Below are 23,809 nucleotides of genomic sequence, written 5' to 3' on the forward strand. Positions count from 1 at the left end.
ATGATTATTTATGCATCTCTACTTACCATGATTTTTTCTCTAGGTGTGTACTTTAATTCTGGGTTCAAGGAAGGCCTAGTTCTGTTTTATAGGTGTAACAGCAGGTGCGCGTCATTGTGCTGGGAAAGACAGGGGTAGGAAGTACACTGACTCTGGCAAAAGAGGTGAAGAAAGTCCTCCTCCTACCTTTCTCCTGTTCTCCAGGACATTCTAGGTCACTCATTAAAAGAAGATCTGGAGAGTCAGAGAAGCACCTCACTCACTCATTCTTTATTCAATTTTTTTTCATTCATTTAGTAATTATTGAGATGTACTACAATATAAAAAACTGTATTAGGTCCTGAGGGCAAAAGATGGTACAGTCTGGTTCTAATTTGGTTCAATAAGCCCCCTGTTTATTAGGGAGACAAAAATACAAGCAATGACATTGCCCTGGGTGGACAAGTTTATGGAGCATGAGTGCCAAGGGCCCGAGGGAGTACACGGCCTAATTCTACTTACAGAAAGTGGTAGAGTATGAGATGACAGCCACGGCCCTTAGACATGAAGGGGAAGCAGGAGTCGGCTGGGCAGGGATTGATGATGGGGGCTTGGAGATGACTGGAGTTGAAAAGGGAAAGTGAGACAGTATAGACCAGAGTATGAAGACACGAGATAGCATGCTATCTTAAAGAGATGGTAGACAGCTGGGTTAGGCCAGAGCTTCAGTGAACAGAGGGGAGGAGCAGCCTGTGAGGCCTGGCAAGGAGTCCAGACAAGACCATGACAGCCTGGCACACTGAGACCCCAGGACTGACATGATCAGATGTTCAGGATTATCCTTCTGGGGCAGATAGTGCGAGCCACGGTGGCATCTCCCTTCTCCACTCGCTACACCTCAGCTGCGTAATTCTTGCAAAGAGGAGGAAATCAGCCTTGGATGCCAGAGTTTTTACTGATCAGACCAATAAAAAGCCTTTATTTTGATCCACCACTCTGCAGCATAGACTTAAAAATGGCTGTTCTTCAAAACCTGCGATTTCTGTATTAAAGTATTACTTTACAGGTTCTTCTATAACTGTACCTGGGGCCTGGGAATCATAATTCTGAATTTACTTTGTTTCCTGCTAAAATGAATATTTACGTTTAAGTATGACTGACCCTGCAATGCATTAAAAAGTATTTTCACCCTTTATCTTTACATAGCACCCTAGGAACTGTGAGGCGGAGATGACTCGGGGAGGCCATGTGGCGTAGGGCACCCCCACCACCGTCTACACCTACCTTTCCTTTAAAAGCTGTGCTTATTGTCTGTCACTCCCCATGAGAACATATATTTCAGGAGTAGTGACAATGTTTGTTTTATCCATTGCTTCATCCATAATGCTTAGAACACAGGTGGGAACCAATAAATGTTTATCGAATGAATAAATAATAGATGAATGAATGATGAAAAAGAAAAACCTATATGGGCAAGGAATCTGGGAGAGTTTGGAGAGAGAAAGAAGTGATGGGGATGGGTAACAAAGGACATAGGAGGATCCTATGAGAAAGGGGAAAAGGAGTTTTATGAAGTGTTACATGGGCCATGAATTGAATCTCCTCTAATTTCTCTTTATACATACATGTAGAATTGGGATAGTTTTTTTTTTTTTAATTAAAACACCAAAACCAAAAATGTTACTATTATAGTTTCCATTTCACAGATGAGAAAATTGAGGCTTGTTCAGTCTGGGAGATGTAGTTAACCTGACCTCAGAACTGACCACTAGTCTCCTGATGTCAAACCATTGCTTTGCAGGAAAAAGTCTCTGCCTAAAGTAACAGTCTGAGAGTGACAGTGGTGAGAAGGGAGCCCCACGGAAAAGAGAGAAGGGCAAAGGTGTGAGAGACCAGCCCAGACTCACAGGGTAGGGTACTAGAAACCGTAATTCTACGTAAAACAGGCAAATCCCATTTGCTGTTGAGATTTGTATAAATAGAGCATGAACTATCCCCTGGAAAACCTTAAACTTACCAAGGGCGATGACCTCAACACACTATTAAGGACACACAATGGACTCAGTAAATACCCAGTGAACTGAATTGCTCCTGCACATCCATCTGGGGGGCCCACATAGCCCTTGCTAACTTCTGCCTCCTAGCACTCTCTCTCCTCCTACCAATCAGCTGAATACCTGCCCCTCTAGAATGTCTCCTCCTTTAATTCCCCACTCCTGTCCTCAGGTGTTCAGTCTCTCGCACACAGCCAGGCACTTGATGCTATGCTCTGAGTGTTCTGAGCTCTCACCTTTCCCTGGTCTGTACTGTATAACCATTTCAATAAGTTAACTTCCTTAAGGGTAAGATCTATATTTTTATTTCCCAAGCCATGCCAATACTCGTGTGCCTAATTCACTGTTTTGTTTTGTTTTGTTTTGTTTTGTTTTGTTTTGTTTTGTTTTCACATAGCCCTAAATCCTAACAAGGTGTGAGTTAAATGAGATTTCTGCAAGTGTACGAATACACTGCAGGGCATCCATTCGACAAACTTCTCTCAAGCACCTCCATGGGACAGGCACCACAGGTTCTGGGACAAACATCATGGCAAATAAGAGACATGATCCCACCCTTGCTCACCTCACAGTTTCATGGGAAAGCGTTAGAGAGTATGTAAAGAAGTATGATAGGATTGAATTAAGTGATTACTTACTGTTTACTGAATATTCCTTGAGTGTAAAAATTAGGAGTATTAAAAATGGGTAAAGCTGAGGAGTCTAAACGTTTAATTTTGCATCATAGAAAAAAAAATAGCCACTGGAGTCAGATTTAGAATTGAATCCCCTTACTTAGAGAGATTCTTAATATAGCCGAGTCTCAGTTTTACCACCTGGAAAGTGGGGATAATCATGCAGTTTTGTCATGAGGATGATATATGCAAACACAGTGCCAGACACTGTAAAGGCTCAGTGCATTGCACGTGGCATCCATTTATTGTAATTTTGTTTCACACCCAATGTTGGATATGTGCTGACTAAAGGGAAAAGAGGTGAATGGAACCTGAAACAGTTTGTCCTTGTTTTAACAGAAAGAGGACTTGCCAGACCCAAAGGCAGTAGACCTGTATGAATTCCGCTTCAGTGACTTCCCCATCACAGAGCACGAACTGATTAAATGTGGACTACGTCTGTTTTTTGAAATAAATGTGGTAGAGAAATTCAAAGTCCCTGTGGAGGTCAGATGGTCTTTAACGTAAAATACTGAGTGATTCTCTTGCTCTACTTTGCTAATGTTTCCTGCAGTGCAAAAGATTAACTTCAGTTTGGATTTTAAATTATCATTAACTTTGTAAATATATCAGCTTAACCCCTGTAAATAAGACCAACCAATCTTTTCAGATAAGATTGTCAGACTCCCTAACCTTTAGCATTCTGTTCCAAAGTCTGAATGGTGTTGTCTTCTTTTGGTGACAGGTTCTTACCAGATGGATGTACACCGTGAGAAAGGGGTACCGTTCCATCACTTACCACAACTGGCGGCACGGCTTCAATGTGGGTCAGACGATGTTCACTTTGCTGATGGTAGGTACAGAGCTCTGGAAGTCATTGCAAACCTACACGTTTCCCCCCTTTGAACATGGCGAGAACTGGAGACAGTTCATCAGTTTAGGTCAGTAATTTTGGAATTCATGGACATAATCTCATAAACCCTAACTCCCCTGTAGAGGATGCCAGGCATGCGGGTGTCCCTGGGCACTTGGCTGGATTATCACTCTGACAATCATGTAGTTACCTCCTTAAAGGAAATTTCAGTTACCTGCTGGTTTGTATTTTTCTTTTCAGTTACAGTTGACATACAATATGCTATTAGTTTCAAGTGAACAACATGATTACACAATTATATAACTTCCCAAGTGATCATTCCATAAATCTAGTACCCATCTGACTCAGTACATAGTTATTACAATGTTGCTGACTATATTCCCTACACTGTACATTATATCCCCATGACTGTTTTTATAACTGGCAACTTGTACTTATTAATCCCTTCTCCTTTTTAACTCATCTCCTCAACTACTCTTTCATCCTGCTGAGTTTTGTAATTGCCCAGAATGAGTTACAATACTAAACAAGAAATAAAACCAACTTGCTCTAAAAACACAGCAGGTCTCCTTCTCCATTGCAGGCAGGACTCACTGCATGCACTGTACAGGTGTATTGATTCAAGTAAATACATATGTAATTTTTAGACGGGAAGACTAAAGAAATACTATACGGATCTTGAAGCCTTTGCCATGCTCGCTGCTGCTTTCTGCCATGACATTGACCACAGAGGCACCAATAATTTGTATCAGATGAAGTAAGTGACAAGGTGGACAAGTGCCGATGATGTCTGACGGTGTCTAAGGGGAGAATGAATGAAAAGCACCTTGTGGGCAGGTTTAGTTGTCAATATCTTTAATCTCCTTTAATCTGGAATCATTCCTCAACATTTTTGTGTCTTTCAAGATATTGATGTTTTTGAAGAGTCTAGGCCAGTTTTGCAAAATATGATTCAATTTGGATTTGTCCGATTGTTTCCAAATTGCTAGATTCAAGGGAAACATTTGGGGCAGAAATTCTACATAGAGGATGTTGTGTCCTCAGTGCATTGCGTCAGGAGGCTCACAATATCAATTTGTCCCATCATCTATGAGGTTAAATCAAACTATTTGTGACTAATGTCTAGCTGATCTCTTTATGCAAAGGTACATTTTCTCCTTTGTGTTAATAACTAATCTATGAGGTGTTACTTTGAAACTGGGTGAATATCTAGCTCTCCAGTAACATTTCTTACTAGTGTTTTTAAACCCAAAGGAATTAAAGATACCACTCTTTTCAACTGGAATTGAACTTTATTCATTTTTTTTTTTAAATCTCTGGTGCCGACAGAGATTAGGTTTTGGAATACATGTTAAAATTATGATCAATTACAACATAGATCAGACATGGTTCCCTAAGTAGAGTATCTGGTTTACCAGACCTGTTAGTGACCTGTTTGTGATGGCTCCCCACTCTAAAGTAATGCTCTTTCTAAAATAAAATAAAACTTCTCTACAAAACTGACATCGATATTTCTTATTTCTTCTTTTTTTTTTTAAATTATATATTCCATGTTTCCATAATGGAGCCTCCACATTATCTATGTAGACCTTTGGCCTCAGCCTCTCTGCATCTTTTCTTCTTCTCACCTTTTTATTTGATGTCACTTTCCTTTCTCAAACAGGAAGAATTGAAGAAATGCAGGGTACCAAAGACTGAGGTCCCCACTTACACAAATCTGTGACCTAACCGTTAATAAATAGGAAATTTAAGTTTAAATTTATCTCACTGTCTTGGAGGAGAAAAGAAATGATACTTTACAGTAATTTTCATTTTGATTCTTAGAAATTCTTAATGAACACTTTCTATGCAAATAATGTGTGGCTTCAATGAGTTTGCTCCATGTTCTGTAGGTCATAGTCTAGCACGATGAGCTCCAGGGAACTTTATGATTTTACGTGCAGGGGATGAACCAAACTTCCTAGTTTAAACAATTTGATCATTTTAGTCATTCAACAAAATCAGGAGATTTTTTTTTAAAAGATTTATTGAAAGAGCATTTTCTCATCTTCTAAATCTAAAAAATCTTTTCCAATATGTTACTTTCAACCATTTCACAAGCATTACGGGAGAAGGAGAGGAAAGAAATGAAAAAATTCCTCAGATAGTAAAGATTCTATATTATATGGATTTAAGTAGAATCTTTAAAATTATGGCACATCCTTTTCCTCCTAGATCCACATCTCCATTAGCAAGGCTTCATGGATCTTCGATTTTGGAGAGGCACCATCTGGAGTATAGTAAGACTCTACTGCAGGATGAGGTATGTGAGCCTCTATCTAGGGCAGCTCACAGCTCTGGATCAAAACACTAACCCACAGAAAATGCCTGGAAAGAGGATGGCCTTGAGTTATGGAGGCTGACAGCATATACTTTTATTAAAGTCAATTGACAGAAATTGCTTTAAGTGCAACAGTTTCTGAACAACCAAGTTGGAAGTAGCTAAGATAAAGGAGAAAAGAACCATAGAAAGTCACAGAATCTCTGTGGGTCTGTGAAGAAAGAAGAAAAAGCTTATAGTGGATGTGAGAAGGCCCTGTGCATCCTAAAGTCTATATAAATGTAAAGAGAAGAAATGGCTACCCAGACACTGATTTTCTTATTCATTTATGATCACTTGCTGGAGGGCAATGTCTGTACCTTTGAGAAAGTCAAGCCTTGGTAGTAGATGCAGGCATGAAATCGGGGTGTAAGACAAAAATCAGACAACAGCCATCAGAGAAGTACTGAGAGATCCAGAGGGAGATGTCATAATCAGGAGTGGGCAGGACATTGAGAAGAAGAGGGACAGATTCAGGGATGGCTGTACACAGGAAGTGGCTTTGAGCTTGATCTTGAATTCACTTTGACTTGTACATACCATGTGCTACTAACATTCCATGGAAAGTAGTCATTTTTCTCCTCTTTATCAATTTTATTTAAGGGGTATATAGGCCTCGGAAAAGTTGTGGATGTAATCTAATTATACTTAAAAAAAAAATCTCTTGAGAAAGTTCCAAACCAAAACAATTAAAATGAGTCATTTATTAGCGGAGGGGAACACTGTTTTGTCACAACAGAGAACTTGTTTAGAATCACACATACTCATTAGGATGAATAAGACCTCTCGAGAGTAGACTTTTCTGTTTCAATAATAATCTTGTATTACAGGCTCAGGAGAAGGAATACACAGAAATGTGTCCATATTTAGAGATAAAACTACATTCTTTGAGGTAATGAAAAGCCAAGTGGGAAAACTTTTAAGACAGAGCAACCAGGCAGAAAAATGGAAAAAAAATAAATGACTAGAGTGTTTTTAATGGTCGGTGATTGATGCAGCACCCGGACCAACTGTGTCAGTTATTGATTTAACAGGGCAGGGGCAGGCAGGCTTTTATAAACAGATCCTGAGCTTCTTCTCATACTTACTGACCACACTATCTGGGGTCAGGGCCCAGGAATCTGTATTTTCAGTAAGAACTTTAATCATTCTGATGTACAGCCAGAACCTCTTCCTGCAGTGGGATTTATGCCATAAATATGACGATAATATCTGTTTGCAAGAACAGAAAGGAGTAGAAGTGAAAGTAATTTAAAAAGAGTTGTTATTACTCAATTTGTTATGAGTCTTTGTTTTACAGGTTGGCACAATCTTATATTTTTGAGTCAGAATTTCTATACATCCCACTGATTATGTGATGCCACAGGCAGATTGTGTCAAATATAACTTATTATTGAAACTTGCTAACGGAGAATATGTTTAAAAACTGCAGCCAAATATTTAAATGCTTAACACTGGAAGGCTCCTCATCTTCTGTATGTTTTTCCCTTCTGGGATTTGAGAGTTTATAATGAGAGCTGTGGATTTTCACCTTAATTTTTTAAATGTTATATACTCTGCAGTCTGAACTGGTTTGGGTAGCTATATAAAGGATTATTATTCTTCCTAAAAAGGAATAGTGCATCTCGGTAATCTTTACCACCTTGGTAAGGACCTGGTCTACAATGCTATTCAACCTGCTAATTGCAGACTTTTAGAGACTGTAAATATTGTAGCTAGGCAATGCAATCACAGAGCTTTTTAAAAGCAGGGAAGTGGAATGCTGAAAAAAATGAAATTTTTAGCCATCGGATGTTCTTTTTATATATTTGAGAGACCATGCAGTTTTTGGGGTTTTTTTTTGTTTGTTTGTTTGCTTTGTTTTGTTTTTTACTTTTTTTGTAGACAGAAAATGTTTACATTAAAAACCTTTAACTTTTTTTAAATAAGGGAAATCTTTAGAATTTATCCAGCAATTTTGGCAATTTGTGGGCATGACTCGGACATTTTGTTTTGCATATTATAAGGCTTTGACCTAATGTGTCCTTATGTTCCAGCAGAGTGGGATTCACTGCTTTGAGGACTAGAACCATCTGTATTCTAATCAGATGTAAATCCACTCTTTAACCTGAGTGAACGATTGGAAAAAAACTTGTTAGTCAAATTTGTGAGAGTATACATTTTAATACTATAATGTAGAAATGACAAAATAAATTGCTCAGCGTAAACAACAGAACCTCTTTATTATTCAAAACGCTTCCATAAAGTGTATGATAATTCCATTTGTGTTTTTCGTGTCAACTCCACCCTATACAAAAAAGGCATGAAGAAGAAATTAAATATTTTGCGTATGGTCACCAGCGAGCTATGAACATGTTGGCAGTCTTCTCTGATGGGTGTTGCAGGTATCACCTCAAACACTAGAACTGCCTGTACCTTCTGTGGCCTCACCTCGCTCAGCTGGGATCCCTCATCAGAATGAATTAAAGCCGCTTCTACTTATTTTGATGTACTACACAGAATTTATGTTTTTATTGCCACTTTAATAGTATGGGGAGAGCGAAAAGAGACTCTTTTTGTGAGCAAGCGGGTCCCAGCTGGAGTGGGGCAGGGGGTTAGACCTCCTCTCTTGTTCTGCCGCACTTGTCAGTACATCATGTTTTCAGCACAATTCTCAAGAAAATGAATGAAATATTACATGCTTACATATTTTTAATTGATTTAAAAATTGTAAAAATTATACGTACCCACTATAAGAACTCAAGCAATAGCAAAAATTTCAAAGACAAATATTAAAAAAAAAATCACTTCAAATCTTATTACTTAGAAATGGGTATCACATTAACATTTGATGAACTTCATTGCAGCCACCCTATGAATATATACAGGCAGGAGAGAGAGAGACAATTTTAGAAAAATGGGAATATATTATTGAAGTTATTTTTTAAAGTCAGAGTTATGTTTTTTAATTATCTTCGTTGAAGTATAATATGTGTACAATAAACTACATCCCTTTAATGTGTACGATTTTGTAAGTTTTTACAGTTTTATACACCTGGGAAACCACCACCACAATCAAGATACAGAACATTTCTGTCATGATGGTTGCCTATGCCCCTCTGCGGTCCATAGCTCTTTCCACTCCCAGCCCTAAGCAGCCATTGAAGTGCTGTTAGTCACTATAGATTAGCTTGAATTTTTTAGATTTTATATAAGTGTAATCATACAATAAGTACTCTTGTGCTAGCTTCTTTCATGCATTATAATAATTTTGATATTTGTCTATGTTGTATATATCAGGGATTCGTTTCTTTCTGTCACTGAGTAGCATTCCATTTGTCTTAAATAAAATATATATAATTTCACTTGAATTTAATAGAAACATTTTGGAAACAGAAGGAATTGCAGAAATCAGATAACTGTCTTTATTAGTTCTTGAAGAGCTCTCTAAAATGAATAACAAATGATTATGGGAAATTATGAAAAACTATAGCTGAGCATTTAGATGTTTGATATTTTAAACTATATGTGTTAACTTTACACTAGCTGTTAACTTCCTGTTATGTATCAAGAAACTATATACTTTTACTTCTTCCCATGTCTCCATCTCTGTTCATAAGGTATTTATTATCATTAGTATTTATTTTACCACTATCAGTATATCTAAAATTCACATCTTGCTCTATAATTTCCACAACCGTTCATTACTAATTCTACTTTTCACTCGGCCCAGTACTTACTATCTGTTGTCTTACTGTGGCTCTTCTACTCTCATGTATTGCACTTTGACTCACATACTTGATTGGTTAGATTTTTGTCATCTGGTAGTTTTTCCAAGAGATGCTAATCAAGTACATGCTTAAGACTATTGCTTGTAACATTTGTTTTTGGAGGGCAGTTTGGCAATATGTAAAGGTCTTGGGTCACACTTTCTTTTCTTAGAAAGTAGAGGGCCTTGCTCGAACAACTTTTGGCATTAAAGTATTGCCTTGCAAAGGTACATATGGCCAGTCTGATTTTCTCCCTAGTATGTGAATTGCTTTTTCTGCATAGATCGTCAATGACTCTTTATTTTTCATATTTTAGTAACTTTACATGAATGTCTTGATATTTTTCATTCTGCATTGGGTTTTTTCTTAACTATGTGTTATATATATCATCTAAAGATATTTTTTTTAATTTCAGAAAAGTTTTTTTCATTGTGTCTTTGAACATTCTTCTAATACCCTGGGAATACCAATTATTTATATGTCAAGTCTCCTTTACCATTCATATATATTATATTTATAGCGATTTTTATATATTTATTCTTTTCCATTGTTTTAATTTCTTCAATCCTATGTACTGTGTGTCTTATGCTGCCGTTTCAGTTGTTTACTCAGTCGAATAGTGTTTAATGTGGATTTCATCAACTATAATGCTTTTATTCTCAGTCCTATTTTTTTTCATTCTACTACTGAGCTTTGCTAGTTCATTTTTTATTTTACTGTTGTTGTCATACAACATCCTCTTTGAATTCTTGGTATTTTCGAGACTAAGAAGAATTATTGGTGTGAATTTTTCATGTTTCATAAGTTATTTTCTTTGATATATTTTTCATCTGCCTTTTGTCTTCCTTTTTTTGTTTTTTTTTTTTTCTTGAAGTCTGGTGTGTGTGTGTGCGTGTGTGTGTGTGAATAAACTATTTACATTACTTCTGATTTAGAACTATTGCGTACAGTGCTTCTATGACTATCTAGTACATGTCTTTTCAAGAACACATGTGCATATTGTTTGGTATATGCCCAGGAATAGAATCGTTTGACCAGAGGGTGTGCAGATGTTCAGCTTTAGCAGATACTGACAGTTTTCCAAAATGGTTCGACTCATGTACATTCCTATCAACAGTTCGTTCTAGTTGTTGTACATCTCTCCAATACTTGGTACTTTCCATCTTTCTCATTTTAGTCATTCTGGTGGGGATGCAGTGATATTGCATTAAATTTAATTTACATCAAATTAAATAACATTAATATCTATGAATTACATTTTCATGTTTATTGGCCTTTTGAAATGCTCATTTTGTGGTTGCTCAACTTTGCTTTCAATTTGATTTATAGGAATTCTTTATATATTCTGATTTACATGTCTTTCGTTGGATATGTGTATTGCAAATATCTTCTCCCTCTCTGTGAATTGCCTTTTTACTCTCTGAATGGTGGATTTCAATGACCAGTCTGAATTTTAATATAGTCCAATTTGATCATTTTTAAAAAAGATTGGTTCTTTTTTACCCTCTTAAAAGAGTTTTTGCCTACTCAAGACCATGGAAATATTTTTCTCTAAAAGTGATATTATTCTACTTGTCTCATTTAGATCTACAATCCTTTTATAAATTAATATAAATGATGTGAGGTAAAGAGTACATTTTTACTTCCATGTGGAAATCCAGTTGACCCAGCACCATTTACTGAAAAGGTCACCCTTTTCCCACTACACTTAAGTGACACTTTTGTCACAAATCAGGTAACTGTATAGGTGTGACTGTTTCTGCACTCTCTATTCTATTCCACTGGCCAGTTTGTTTCTCCTTTGTCAATACCATGTTATCTTATTTACTATAACTTTATAATAAGTTTTGATTTCTTAAAGTCTAAATTCTCCAGCTTTGTTGTCCTTCAAGATTGCCTTGGCTTTTATTAACCCTTTGCACTTTCATATGAATTTTAAAATCAGTTTGTCAATTTACAAAAGCACAGACATACACAAACCTGTTGGCATTTTGGTTGGAGTTGCGTTGAGTTGATAGATTCTGTTTCATTCTTGTGGTCTTTATGCAGAGGTTTTATGCTGTTTCTTTTTGAAAATTACTCATCCCTTAATGGAACCAGCTATCTGTTGAAGGATTCTGTTAAAGGAAGGGCAAGGATGAGCTGAGGAAATCTTCAGCTCCTGATTTATTGTCTCAAACACTGTCTCATCAATTCTATTTCCTTTGTCTGGGGAACACACTTCTTTGATTTTGGCTGAGGCTCATATTGAACAAAGCCCACAAGTCACAGGCTTTCTGTGTTATGATGTAGCCACTGAAGTCTGCCTTCTCCCTTCACTCTTGTTACTTATGGCTAACTTTTTGTCCTAAGAGACTAAGTAGTTGGAGTCAATACCGGCATAGTTTTTCCATCAACTTCTTCTCTCCTGCTGTTCTGTAGTGTCAAACTAGGCCTTTGAGAGATATCCTTACTGCTGTGTGCTGTCCATATACTGAGACCCTTTGCTCTAATTAAAGGATCACTGGCTTTGTCTTCCATTATTTAAAAAGCAATTGCATGTGTGTATAGGTGTTTACTCCTGAATTTTCCCCAAAATGTTTAGTGGAGCTTCAAAAAATACATTTAACACTAAAGAAAAAGAAAATAAGGGCTAGTAGAAAAAAATTTTTTAATGTATGTAAAGGCACAAAATGTACACAGTGAAGTATAAATATTTATTAGAATGGGCCACGATTTGGTCAAGAGCTTTCCAGCACCTAATGCAAAAAACAGAAGCAGTTTATGGATGGTAAACATACAATGAAAAATATATACGACTTACTGTTGAATTGTACACTTGAATCTTACTGGATTTCATTAATAAGGTCACTATAATAAAAAATAAAAATTTTTAAAAATTTTAAAATAATAATAAAAGGTGCTCCACCTCACCATATTGAAAGATGTACAGTGGCCCCTACTGGCTTAAATTCTAATTAAAAACTGTGCAATAGGTAAAACAAACAAACAAAAAAAAAACAGAAGCAGGATCTTTTATATGAACCTATATCCATAGCTTTAAAAGAAACCACTTACAAACTCTTCTTTTAAGAATGTCAGCTGTAAAAGGAAGGGGATAAAAAAATATAGAGTTAAGAAAAGGTTTTTAAATTAATAGACTTGTACATGTTTTTATATGAAAGTGAAAATTAGTGAGAAAAAAAGCTGAGAGTGAAATTCAGGTATATTGTGTTATGTATAAAAAAGTAGTACTGAAACGTTGAATGCAAACCCTTTCTCCTTAATTATACCACTTTTAAAAGTACGTCATTTTAAAAAATCCAATATTGATTACTTTGTAAATTAAAAATCTTTTGACAATCTGTCACTTTAATACAGCTGTTTTTTTTTTAATTTTGATTTAAATTTTAACTTAAATGGAGTACAACAGGGTTAGTTATTTTTATTTTTATATGTCTCTTTATATGTAGCTTTTTCTCTCACACATATGTATACTTAGCTAATAGCAACAGGTATCTAGGTTCACAAATATAAGAAACATACATTAAAATAATTGGTGCATAAAAAATAAATATTGATTTATTTGGTTAATGGTTAAAGATTATATACTCTGTACAATCTGACACTTAAGAGGTAGAGAAAGGAAGTTCTATTCTATGGGGTTATTTATTTAAATTCAACAGCCTGTTTTGCTTCTCACCCACCCCATTCTGTAATGGTTTTATTTTACTCTTTTTTATATAGCTTTTTGTTTAATTATATTTTTTAAAATTACATATATTTAAGGTGTACAAAATGATGTTTTGATAAACATAATAAAATTACTAGTCAAGCTAATGAACATATCCATCTCTACACATTTACCTTTTTGTGTGTATGTGGTGAGAACTCCTGAGATCCACTCTCTTAGCAAATTTTCAGTATACAGTAAGTATTAAAATGACTTCATGTGTTAACATTAATTTGTCTACAGGCTTAAGGCATTTCCACACATGCCCCTCATTTTCCCTCCTAGTAGAGCAATCAAGGATGACTTTAAATGTCATTGGATCTGCAAAGTATATGTCAGAATCACATAATATACATTACTTTCAGAACATAAAAATGTACATCAACAAACAAAGACAGTGACTCACTGATGTAAACATGCCATTGAGTCACCGCCAGACCAAAGGCAGGCCACCATGGTAACAAAATCAGGGACAGGTTAAGTGGGATTAAAATGACAAATGCCCCACTTCCTGTTTTTTTCATCCTGGCTAATCCAGACCAGTTTGAAAATAGCCTGTATCCAGAAGATTCGGTCCAGAGAGTATGGATTGATGTGTCCAAGGGGTTGTTGTGAACTGTCTTCCCGAAGCTGATTTTGGTTTAGACAAACTTTATTTTCATTTACTGTACTTTGGAGTGTTCAACAGCCATTTGTTTATTCTATCAATTTAAAGAGACTAACTATAGTTGCTATTATGAACTCATTAATAAAAAAAAAAAATCACAGCTTCCTTTTCTATGACTTATATCCGCTATGTAAAATACCCTTTTTCTTGTCTTGTAAGTTGTTATAAAAATATGACAAGTGAAGGTTTAAGTATAGTACGTACTTAAAACTTGAGTTCTTGTCCATGTCTTGCTTTCTAATATTTCAATCTCCTGGAATGACAGAGAGCCATATTTGGTCTTGGGTTTGCAATTCTATTTTAGCCTGGAGCTAGCTTCGAAACTTTATATAAAACAAGGATACAGCCGTTGTAGCAATTTCTAGTTTTAAAATGCATTTGTTATATTTGCATTTGAGTCAACATTCCATGAAGATTTATTAACCATGGACTAAGTGCTAGGCAGTTAGGCAGAGTAGCTGTTATTATTCCCATTCGTGAGAGCAAATACAGATGTTAAGTGACATGTCCAGGATTATACAACTACCAAGTGGTGAATCTGGGAACTGAACCTGGAGTCCTTGTTGAAAGGCAGTGTGGTGTCATTGGTTTAGATACCAGTGCTGCCGTATACTCACTGTTTAATCCTGAGCAAGGAATTTAACCTCTCTGTGCTGTGGTTTATTGTGAGATTAAGAATACTCATAAAGCACTTAGAACAGTGCCTGGTAAGTCGTAAGCATCATGTGAGTGTTTGCTGTTATTATTTGGTGCTTAGTTCAGTATTCTTTTCTACATTATGCTACTCCTAACTCTATATAAGTTAATAGCCTATTTCTTCTTTTTTTCTAGTGGAATTTTTCTGTATTTCATAACTATCAACTTCATTTGGCAAAACCATTATACATCCGTCCTTTGGCCTCCATGCCTTAAATGGTTTATTTAGACCAACTTGTTTTACACTCTAGTTTTTTCGGAACACTAAGAAATGAATACGATCCATATGTGAAGAGGTTATTAGTTAAGTCTTCTTCAAACATAACTGCAAAAAAATATTTTAAGAACAACTTGGGAGGATTTCATTATTTTTTCTACATACATGAGTGCTAGCGTAATTTGCAGTTTTTAAGTTTTCCAATAGTTTCTATGATCACTCTGAAATTACCTGGTGGATGATTCAACACATCTAACAACTGGATATCTACCAGATCTTCTTTGTTAAAGCTCTTCAATATAAGCAATTTTTAAATATATTATTATTTTTAAATGGTCCTAGAAGAAAACACTTATTCCGAAATCTCATACATTGATTACATAACCATTTGCTAATATCTATTCCTATAGCTTAAATTAAAATCTTATTCAAAGTAGAGAGGTTTCTTAATTCAAGAGATAAAAATTAAAAGCAAAAACAGTGAAAGACCCAGTGTTTCTTCTTTCTATAAGAGAATAATCTTAAGTTTTGTGAAGTATAGTTTGGTTTGTTTGTTGAATCAAAGGCAAATTAATGATTGCACTTTATTGTGAATTTTCATCTTACAGAGTTTAAACATCTTCCAGAACCTTAATAAACGCCAGTTTGAAACAGTTATTCATTTGTTTGAAGTTGCAATAATAGCAACTGACCTGGCTTTATATTTCAAGTAAGTACTGAACTTCCTTATACTGCCTTCCATAAATGATCTATTGCATTGAAGTTGAAAGGCAATTATTCACATACACATTTATTCATTTTCCTTTTGGATTATCAATAGAATATTCTTCAAGATGCCTGACAGTGAATACACTAGACATCTAGAAATGTTTTAAAAATCTAAGCCCATAATACTAAGTAGTTTGTTATCTGAAGAAGTTTGAATTGAAGAATATTCAGCAAAATTGGGGCATTGTCAGAAGAGTAATCCCACAAAACCTTACAAGGTAGAGTTGTGTCCTGGTGGATTCACCATGGTCTAGAGTCCGGCATTTGATTCTGTCAGAGGGAGACAAAGATCTTGATGATACTGATACCTATTAATCAAACTCACGGAATTCTGAGTTATATACAGCAGTGTGCCAGCCTATTTATAATAATAGTTACCAAGGAGACTAGACACACCATAAAATTGCTTGATGAAAATGAATTAAAACAAAATGAACCAGTTATAGGATCCAAATATTTAATGACTTGGATGACTTATCCTTCTTAATTAAAAATTTAATTATTAAATAGTTCAAACATGAGACACATACTTAGAATAATATAATTGATACCTACATATCCATAACCCAAATTCAACAAATGTTAAGATTTTGCCACAACTGTCTTAGGTCTTTTTTTTTTTAAGGAGAAAAAAATGATGAAAGTAAGGCATCCCACTCCTACTCCACCATAAAAAACCCCTGCCCTGTGCCTCACAGATATCACCATACTGATGTGGATGTGTATTTGCCCTTTCCATACATGTTTTAATATGGTATTTTGAAGTGTATCTTAAAATTTTCCATAAATGGTATCATACTTTACATGCCTCTCTGCAACTCACTTTTTTCGCATACTTTTTAAAAAAGATTTACCTTGGCGGTAATTGGAGATCCAGGATATTCATTTCAAGTGTATATTCATCTACATGAATATACATAATTAATTTAGCTGTTCTTTTATTCAGATTATTTCTAATTTTTCATCACTGCCTATAATACTAGATCATTTATCTTTTTATATATATGAGTTTCTCTGAAGTACATACCTAGAAATGGGATTGCTGTAGGGATGGCATATTTTCGATTTTATACCACATTGAAATTTTGCATATTTTCAATTTTACACCCCTGAGTCATTGTGGCAATTTAAACTCCCACCAGTAGTGTACAAGAGCTCCCGTTATCCCCTATCTGGATTGCTCCTGATCTGGACACATTTAAATCTATTTGTTTATTTTGTTTACCTGAGTGTGAGATGGTATCTTATTGTTCGAATTTGTGTTTTCTTGTTTATCAGTGGGCTTGGAAATCTTTTCATGTATTTTAGGTTCCAATTTTTTTTTGTTGGTTTTATGCTTTATAATATCTCATCACAGCTTGTGGCCTTTATGTTAAGATCTCTTCTTTCACATGTAACTTTTAGCTTTAATGTCTTCAAACTTATCAAGTTTTTTTCCCTTTATGGCTTATGCTTTTTCTGTCTGAAACTCTTGCTATGCTAAGATTACATGACCATTCCCTGTTCTCCTATCCCCTAGTCCCTTAAATACATTATGTGGACATGTGATGCAAAGTGGGAACGTGAAACCAAAAACACATATGAAAGAAACCTTTTTATCTCTGGTCTTATGTGCTAAAATTATTGCATAGTTGTTATCCTTTTTAGGAAGAGAACCATGTTTCAAAAAATTGTTGATGCCTGTGAAAAAATGGAAACTGAAGAAGAGGCCATCAAATATGTAACCATTGATCCGACCAAAAAAGAGATTATCATGTGAGTAGTCGGAATTTTATTCCTCTTTTGTAAAAAATAACTTATTTTGTATTTTTTTCTATTTTAACAATTTTTATTTTTTTTCCAAAGGGCAATGATGATGACTGCATGTGATCTGTCAGCTATAACCAAGCCCTGGGAGGTACAAAGTCAGGCAAGCACAGTCATGTTTTCTATCACACTCTCGGGCACTGTGTAGGTCCCATGTAAAAGTGAGCATGATGATACCTGGCAACCTCAGAATTTTATTATAGCTATCGATTATATGACTATTTACTTTTATAAGAAATTATCTTTCATTATCCTAAACTTGTCCTCTCAATTAGTTTATAATTTAAAAAGAAGAAAAAGAACTTAAGAAGTTAAAGCAAAGGTAAAATGTTCCCTGTTGGGTTTCTGTTAATAAAGAATGGCAAATAGCTTTCAAGAGCTCACATGTGTCAGTAAGACAATAGGTCTTTTTGATCAGGCCCAGAACAAGACAAATAGTGGGAATACTGGAAAGAAGATGCTTTCTTGAAAGAATTCCTTATTACTGAATAGGCCGTAAAGAGTTTATATACAATTATTCAGGGATCGTCTGATTTTATTTTTTCAATGGAGACAAAGATGAATCATTAGTGCTTTCCTCTACCAAGGGTGGCTCCTACCATCTTTTCTTCAATGTGCTATCAATTATTAGAAGGCACTGTGAGTTCATGTTTATCGGTGCCTTCTACAGAAGTTCTCCCCAACCTTGAGTAGTGAGAGTGGGGAGCCACTGGTTTACCACTGGATTTCTTACAAGTTAATTGGACAAAAGAAGCTTCTTTTCCCCTCAGTAACTACTAGGAAAAACCCTAAGCAGAAGAGAGGCCACAATTCACTGGGTTCAACTATAAATGTGGATTATGTTTGTAAAGATAGAATAATTAGAACCATCAAGTCCAAAACCAAATACTTGTGCTCTTTCCACCCTGAGATGCCTGCTTTTCCTCCTCTATTCTTCATCCATACAATCACTCAACCCAGAAACGTAGGGTCTTGCTTGAGTCCATCTTCCCTGTGTCAGAATCTTTCCTGCCTATCAGCCTTGCTACAACCTCCGTTCAACTTACCCTCCCAAGTGATCCTTTCTCATCATCAACTCCCTAACCTTCTTCTGCACCGCTGTTGGGACTGTTTATAAACAGAGCTCTGTTCAGCCATTCTACTGCTTAAACACCTTCTGAACTCACTGTTGCTGGAGATTTTCAACCTTTTTTTTTTTTTTTAAATAAGTCAAGTCCATTATCTCCACCCCCCCCCTCCACACACACACACAAAGAAAGAGCATGCTGCCAAGAACAGTTAACACCAAGATAAACTCTCAGAAGGGAGAGCTGGCTGCCAAGAGAGGTCAGCCAAAAATGTCATATCTAATTCCTCTTGGCAAGCCTGGCTCATGCCTATGTAAGTCAGCTAGTAGGTGTTCAATAAACTTGATGTTGTTTTTTTAAAACTATATAAGTTCATCCTCAAATATTTGCACACTGTAATCAAGTAAAGCCATGTTCTAGTGTCTGTGTACATGCACACATGCAGATTTATGTTAGATGCTAATAAATAAGCAGGATAAGGGGAGGACTCGGGAGGCTTTAGAGCTTGAAGTATAATGTAATAGAATTAAACATCTTCCCATCTCCCCTTTTTATTGTTGAGAGGTGGTGGCAATAGCAAATAAGAGGGAGGCACTCCCAGAATGAGTCTGGAACACTGAAGTAGGAAGAGAAATTCCCTTTTCCCATTTCAACAGAATCTGTAAATGACATCATTTTAAAACCAAAGAGCATATGGTATGACAATACTGCAAACGTTAACTATAAACCCTATTCTTGAATGTCACTCATATTAATAAAATGCATATTCTCTATTAATAAGTTGCTTTCATGAACCAAGTCTTTCTTATTTGCAGGTAGCACTTCTGGTTGCAAGTGAATTTTGGGAACAAGGAGATTTGGAGAGAACAGTGTTGCAGCAACAACCTATTGTAAAGACCTTGACATAAAAATGCACTAGTCTATTTTGTTCACTGAGCCTTAGAAAAATATCTTTAAAGGATTTATTTCTCTTTCTAGCCTATGATGGACAGAAACAAAAAAGATGAACTACCTAAACTTCAAGTTGGATTTATTGATTTTGTTTGTACTTTTGTATATAAGGTAAGTAAACAAATTGTTTGAGAAAAATGTATAATCATCTGGATGAGAATTTTTCTTTCAAACTGTAACCAAAATAAAAAAAAGGCACTTACATGAAAAGCCATTAGGGGTGTCCCTATTTCTCCAAAGTACTTTGAGGTATTATCCTAATCTTCCATTCAGGGCTGGAATAAAAGGAGAGACAACTCAGACATGAGCAAATTGAATAGACTGATTTAGGCAGGCAAGGAAGACAGCACTTGTCTTTCCTCATTTCCAAAGCACTGAATTAGCTCATCCTCGCAGCTCAGAGAGCTGCAACGATTCCTTACAACTTCCTGCATATGAAAGTACTGAATAGCAACCATTTAATTTAAGCAGCTTTTGACTTAAAATTCTCTGTAGGAGTTTTCGCGATTTCACAAAGAAGTCACACCAATGCTGAATGGTCTTCAGAATAACAGAATCGAATGGAAATCCCTTGCTGATGAATATGATGCAAAGATGAAGGTAATCGAAGACGAGGTGAAAAAGCAGGAAGAAGGAAACACAATCGAAAAAGGTTAGGTGGAATTTGTTTTGCTTCTTGTAAGTAGCCAGAAATCAGGCAGAGCTTCACTTCACATGACAAAAGCACAGAAAGTAAATACTAACAGGGGACTTGCTTTACTATACACACTGGGTTATTTTAAGAAGCTTCTTAGTGGTTTTCAGGTATTTTCCCCAAGAAACAAGATCTTATGTATAATTCCACCTGGAATTGAATGGTCCGGCTGAAGCACGGTTTGGGGCTAGACTTCTTCATTCACTCCAGAAGGTAGCTCCTGAGGTACCTCTGCAGAGTACTAAAGTTTTAGAAATATGAAAGTCATAGAATTGGTGAGATTGGAGTTAGGTGAAAAAGCGATTTTAGTTCCAACATATGCATTAACTGTGAGACTTTGAGTGATCTGCTTAACCTAAGCTTAATACTCCTTTCTATATAATGACAAGATTTTACACATTTTCTAGAAAATTTAAGGAAGCCCTACATGTAAAATAAGGAATGAGGTGACTTGATGGGTGTGCTAATCTGCCTGCACCTCAAATGTCTCCATACAATCATTTTTCTTGATGATATTTCTACTTCTAATGTCACTATTCGGTTTAACCTATTTGCTGTTTAGAAAAAAAAAGTGCAGCTCGCTGCCAGCATTAATTTCATATAAACACGCTCTTTGAGACTGAAGCAAATCTGACTGGTTCTCGGAGTTATTTCTAAATGGAACTTGTCTCTAAGCTTAATGTAACAGAAATGTGATCAATTAGATTCATCAAACAAATCTTCGGCTAACAACTGTTCGAGAATGATGTTAACATCACAAGTAGGAATGCTGCGTCTTCTAGGATTTGACATTTTCAGCGACCAAGAATTACTGTATATTGTAAATAGAAATACCACTACTAAAAACAGAATGCTATAAATAGATTGATGTCATTTGTTTCCAAAGACTATCAATATACTAGAGCCATAGAAAATAACAAAAGCAAGATATTTTTTGGCAAACTTTGGGGGTATGAGTTATCTGGGGGTAAACACTGTAGCTGAAAGCACGCTGCTGGCAAGTATTCTTGGGGCAAACGTGCTCAGGATCAACTACTAGTTCAACAGATGTCTCAAAATGTCATCTTTAAAGTGGAATGCTAATGTGATGGCTTCATATTTTGTCTTGAGATTTCAGCACTCAAATAAAAGGTTTTGTAGGTAATTCTTACAGTTTAACAAACAAATCATCTCTCTCTGGAAAGGCCTTATAAAATGGAAGATATATTTCTTTTAGAAGGTTCTATTGTGTTCATATAGACTTCATAGAGAAAGAAAGTATTTTGCTTAAAAGGTTAAGGATGTCTTTTAACAGAATAAAAATAGAAGTTTCTGACTCCTTGAAACCCATTCACTTACGTACTTATCAGGTATTTATTTGGTAAAAGGCCTTCTTTTTTAGGTCCTGGGGAAGATGGGGTTCTTACTTCACAGATCTTATCATCTGGCAGGGAGCTGTATATTAAACCATAAATGAATAATTGGTTATCTAACTATATAATATAGAGGAGACATGTGGTGTATACATGGGGCATAGGGGAAGGCTTTCCTGAAGAAGGATGATTATGCTAAACATTACACATGGTAGTCTTTGGCTAAGCAAAGAGAAGAGGTTGGGAAGGATGAACAGAACATGCACACAGGACTTGAAGAGGTAATAAGCTTGGTGCAACTGAAGAACTTAAAGAGTGGTGTAGCTGGAGTCTAGAGAGAGAGAGAAGGCAAAGTACCAGAAGGCAAAGTACCAGCTGAAGCTGGTAATGTAGGCAGCTCGGCCAGATAGTGTTGCCTTGAAGGCCTTGCTAAGGATTTGTCCTCCAGAAGAGTAATGGAAAGTCATTAAAGAGATTTAAATAGGAGACAAAATCTAATTTGCACTTCAAAAAGATAACAAAAGTGGTAATTTTACCCAGCAAGTGAAAGCAGGTTATTTCTTAACACTATTAAATTTTATCTTTATCTCAATTTTATGAACAGGATCAGGTCCTTTAAGTGACTCCTGACATTTTCTTTTAGTATACAGTGTATTGGACATGGATCTTCTACATGTGCATAAAAAAATTACTACTGAATTTTTTTCCTACTACAGAGAAGTCTCTGTGAACTAGGAACATTACATCTCCAAGCAACAAGCTTTGTGCCTGGAACAAGGCAACAACTCAGATTCCCAGCTTGTGTAGTACACTGGTTCTCTTTGAGAAACAGATGTTGTAACTGGCTAATCATTAATTAGATTCTATTTTTTAAATGGAATGATTCTGAGTATGAATTCAAGTTTTTAAATGGTCAAATCTTTAATATCTGCTGTAAGTTAAAACTATTAGGCTATTAGGTTGATACTAATGTGAGTGTTAGAATAAAAATACTATACATCTACTGATTCCCAATAATACGTTTTTCCTTTTTACTAGCTACAGAAGATTCAGGAGGTGGTGGTGGCAAAAAGTCCAAAACATGTTTAATGTTGTAATGTAATACAGTTGGCATAAATGTCAAATATTGTTTGCACTTTTGAAGAAAAACAGAAACTATTTTTTAAAACTGCAGCAAATTTTATTCAGCAAACCATCAACCAGCAGAGTAAGAGGAGCTTCAGTCGTGGCACATCTCTCTTGTGACTATGAAGAAAAAATATATTTCTAACCTGAAAACCTCAAGGGTAAAATAAAGTTCAACAAAAGTGCAAAATAAGGTGAAAAGGTGTGTTGTGTGTGTGTGTTTTTGGTGCCAATTCATTTTAAATTAAAAATATATAATTCTAAAACTGGTCACCAATTTTTTTTAAAGTTCTTATTGTGCTTACTTTGGCAGCACATATACTCAAGTTCTTATTAATTATATTCATTTGCTAGGGCTACCATAACAAAATACCACAGATTGGGTGGCTTAAACAACAGAAATTTCTTTTCTTACTTTCTGGAAGCTGGAAGTCCAAGATCAAGATGTTGGCAGGGCTGGTTTCTTGTGAGGCCTCTCTCCTCGGTTTGCAGATGACGGTCTTCCCCCCATGTCTTCACGTGGTCTTCCCTCTGTGCGTCTGTGTCCTAATCTCTTCTTGTAAAGGCACATATTAAATTAGGGCCACTCATATGTCCTCATTTTACCTAATTTAACTCTTTACATGCCCCATCTCTAAATACAGTCACATTCTGAGGTACTGGGGATTTGACTTTCAATATACGTCTACTGAACTTCAATGTGTCACACAACTCAGTTCATTAACATTAATTGTGATTTATACTTCGAGTCCCTTCCTGAACTAAAAATCATCATGTCTTAAAAGTAAACACAGTACGGAATGTATAATATATGTGAATGCTATACAGAAAACAAAGAAAAAGGGTGTCAAATGTTATCCCATCTGAAATGCTTATCATCTCTTTCCTTTACTTTTTATCCTTAATAGAATGGTAAAGACCACCACTTTTAGAAGCTTATAAACTATATCTTTATCTTATCCTATGCCCACCCCTATCCACAAGTCTGAAACCGATTATTTAATGTGTAACTAAGAAATTTTTAATATTCAGAACTATTCTCAGTGAAAGAATTATCACTTTATAAGACATTACCTGGATAATCCC

General features: G+C 35.7%; 1 protein-coding gene across 1 annotated transcript in view; it reads left to right on the top strand.

Moving 5' to 3' along the window:
* Nucleotides 1-22,913, top strand: part of PDE6C (phosphodiesterase 6C) — a 41,431-nt gene extending 18,518 nt beyond the window's left edge. Inside the window, exons 12-22 of the mRNA XM_016164247.2 lie at nt 3,047-3,193; nt 3,432-3,539; nt 4,208-4,317; nt 5,775-5,862; nt 15,569-15,669; nt 17,376-17,483; nt 17,574-17,637; nt 19,417-19,491; nt 19,580-19,663; nt 20,048-20,204; nt 22,637-22,913. Of these exons, the coding sequence (XP_016019733.2) occupies nt 3,047-3,193; nt 3,432-3,539; nt 4,208-4,317; nt 5,775-5,862; nt 15,569-15,669; nt 17,376-17,483; nt 17,574-17,637; nt 19,417-19,491; nt 19,580-19,663; nt 20,048-20,204; nt 22,637-22,695 (1,101 nt within the window). The 3' untranslated portion in view covers nt 22,696-22,913. The remainder of the gene's footprint in view (nt 1-3,046; nt 3,194-3,431; nt 3,540-4,207; nt 4,318-5,774; nt 5,863-15,568; nt 15,670-17,375; nt 17,484-17,573; nt 17,638-19,416; nt 19,492-19,579; nt 19,664-20,047; nt 20,205-22,636) is intronic.
* The last annotated feature ends 896 nt before the right edge of the window (nt 22,914-23,809 follow it).

This window comes from Rousettus aegyptiacus, unplaced genomic scaffold, assembly GCF_014176215.1.
Source record: "Rousettus aegyptiacus isolate mRouAeg1 unplaced genomic scaffold, mRouAeg1.p scaffold_m13_p_6, whole genome shotgun sequence".
Classification (NCBI taxonomy): domain Eukaryota; kingdom Metazoa; phylum Chordata; class Mammalia; order Chiroptera; family Pteropodidae; genus Rousettus; species Rousettus aegyptiacus.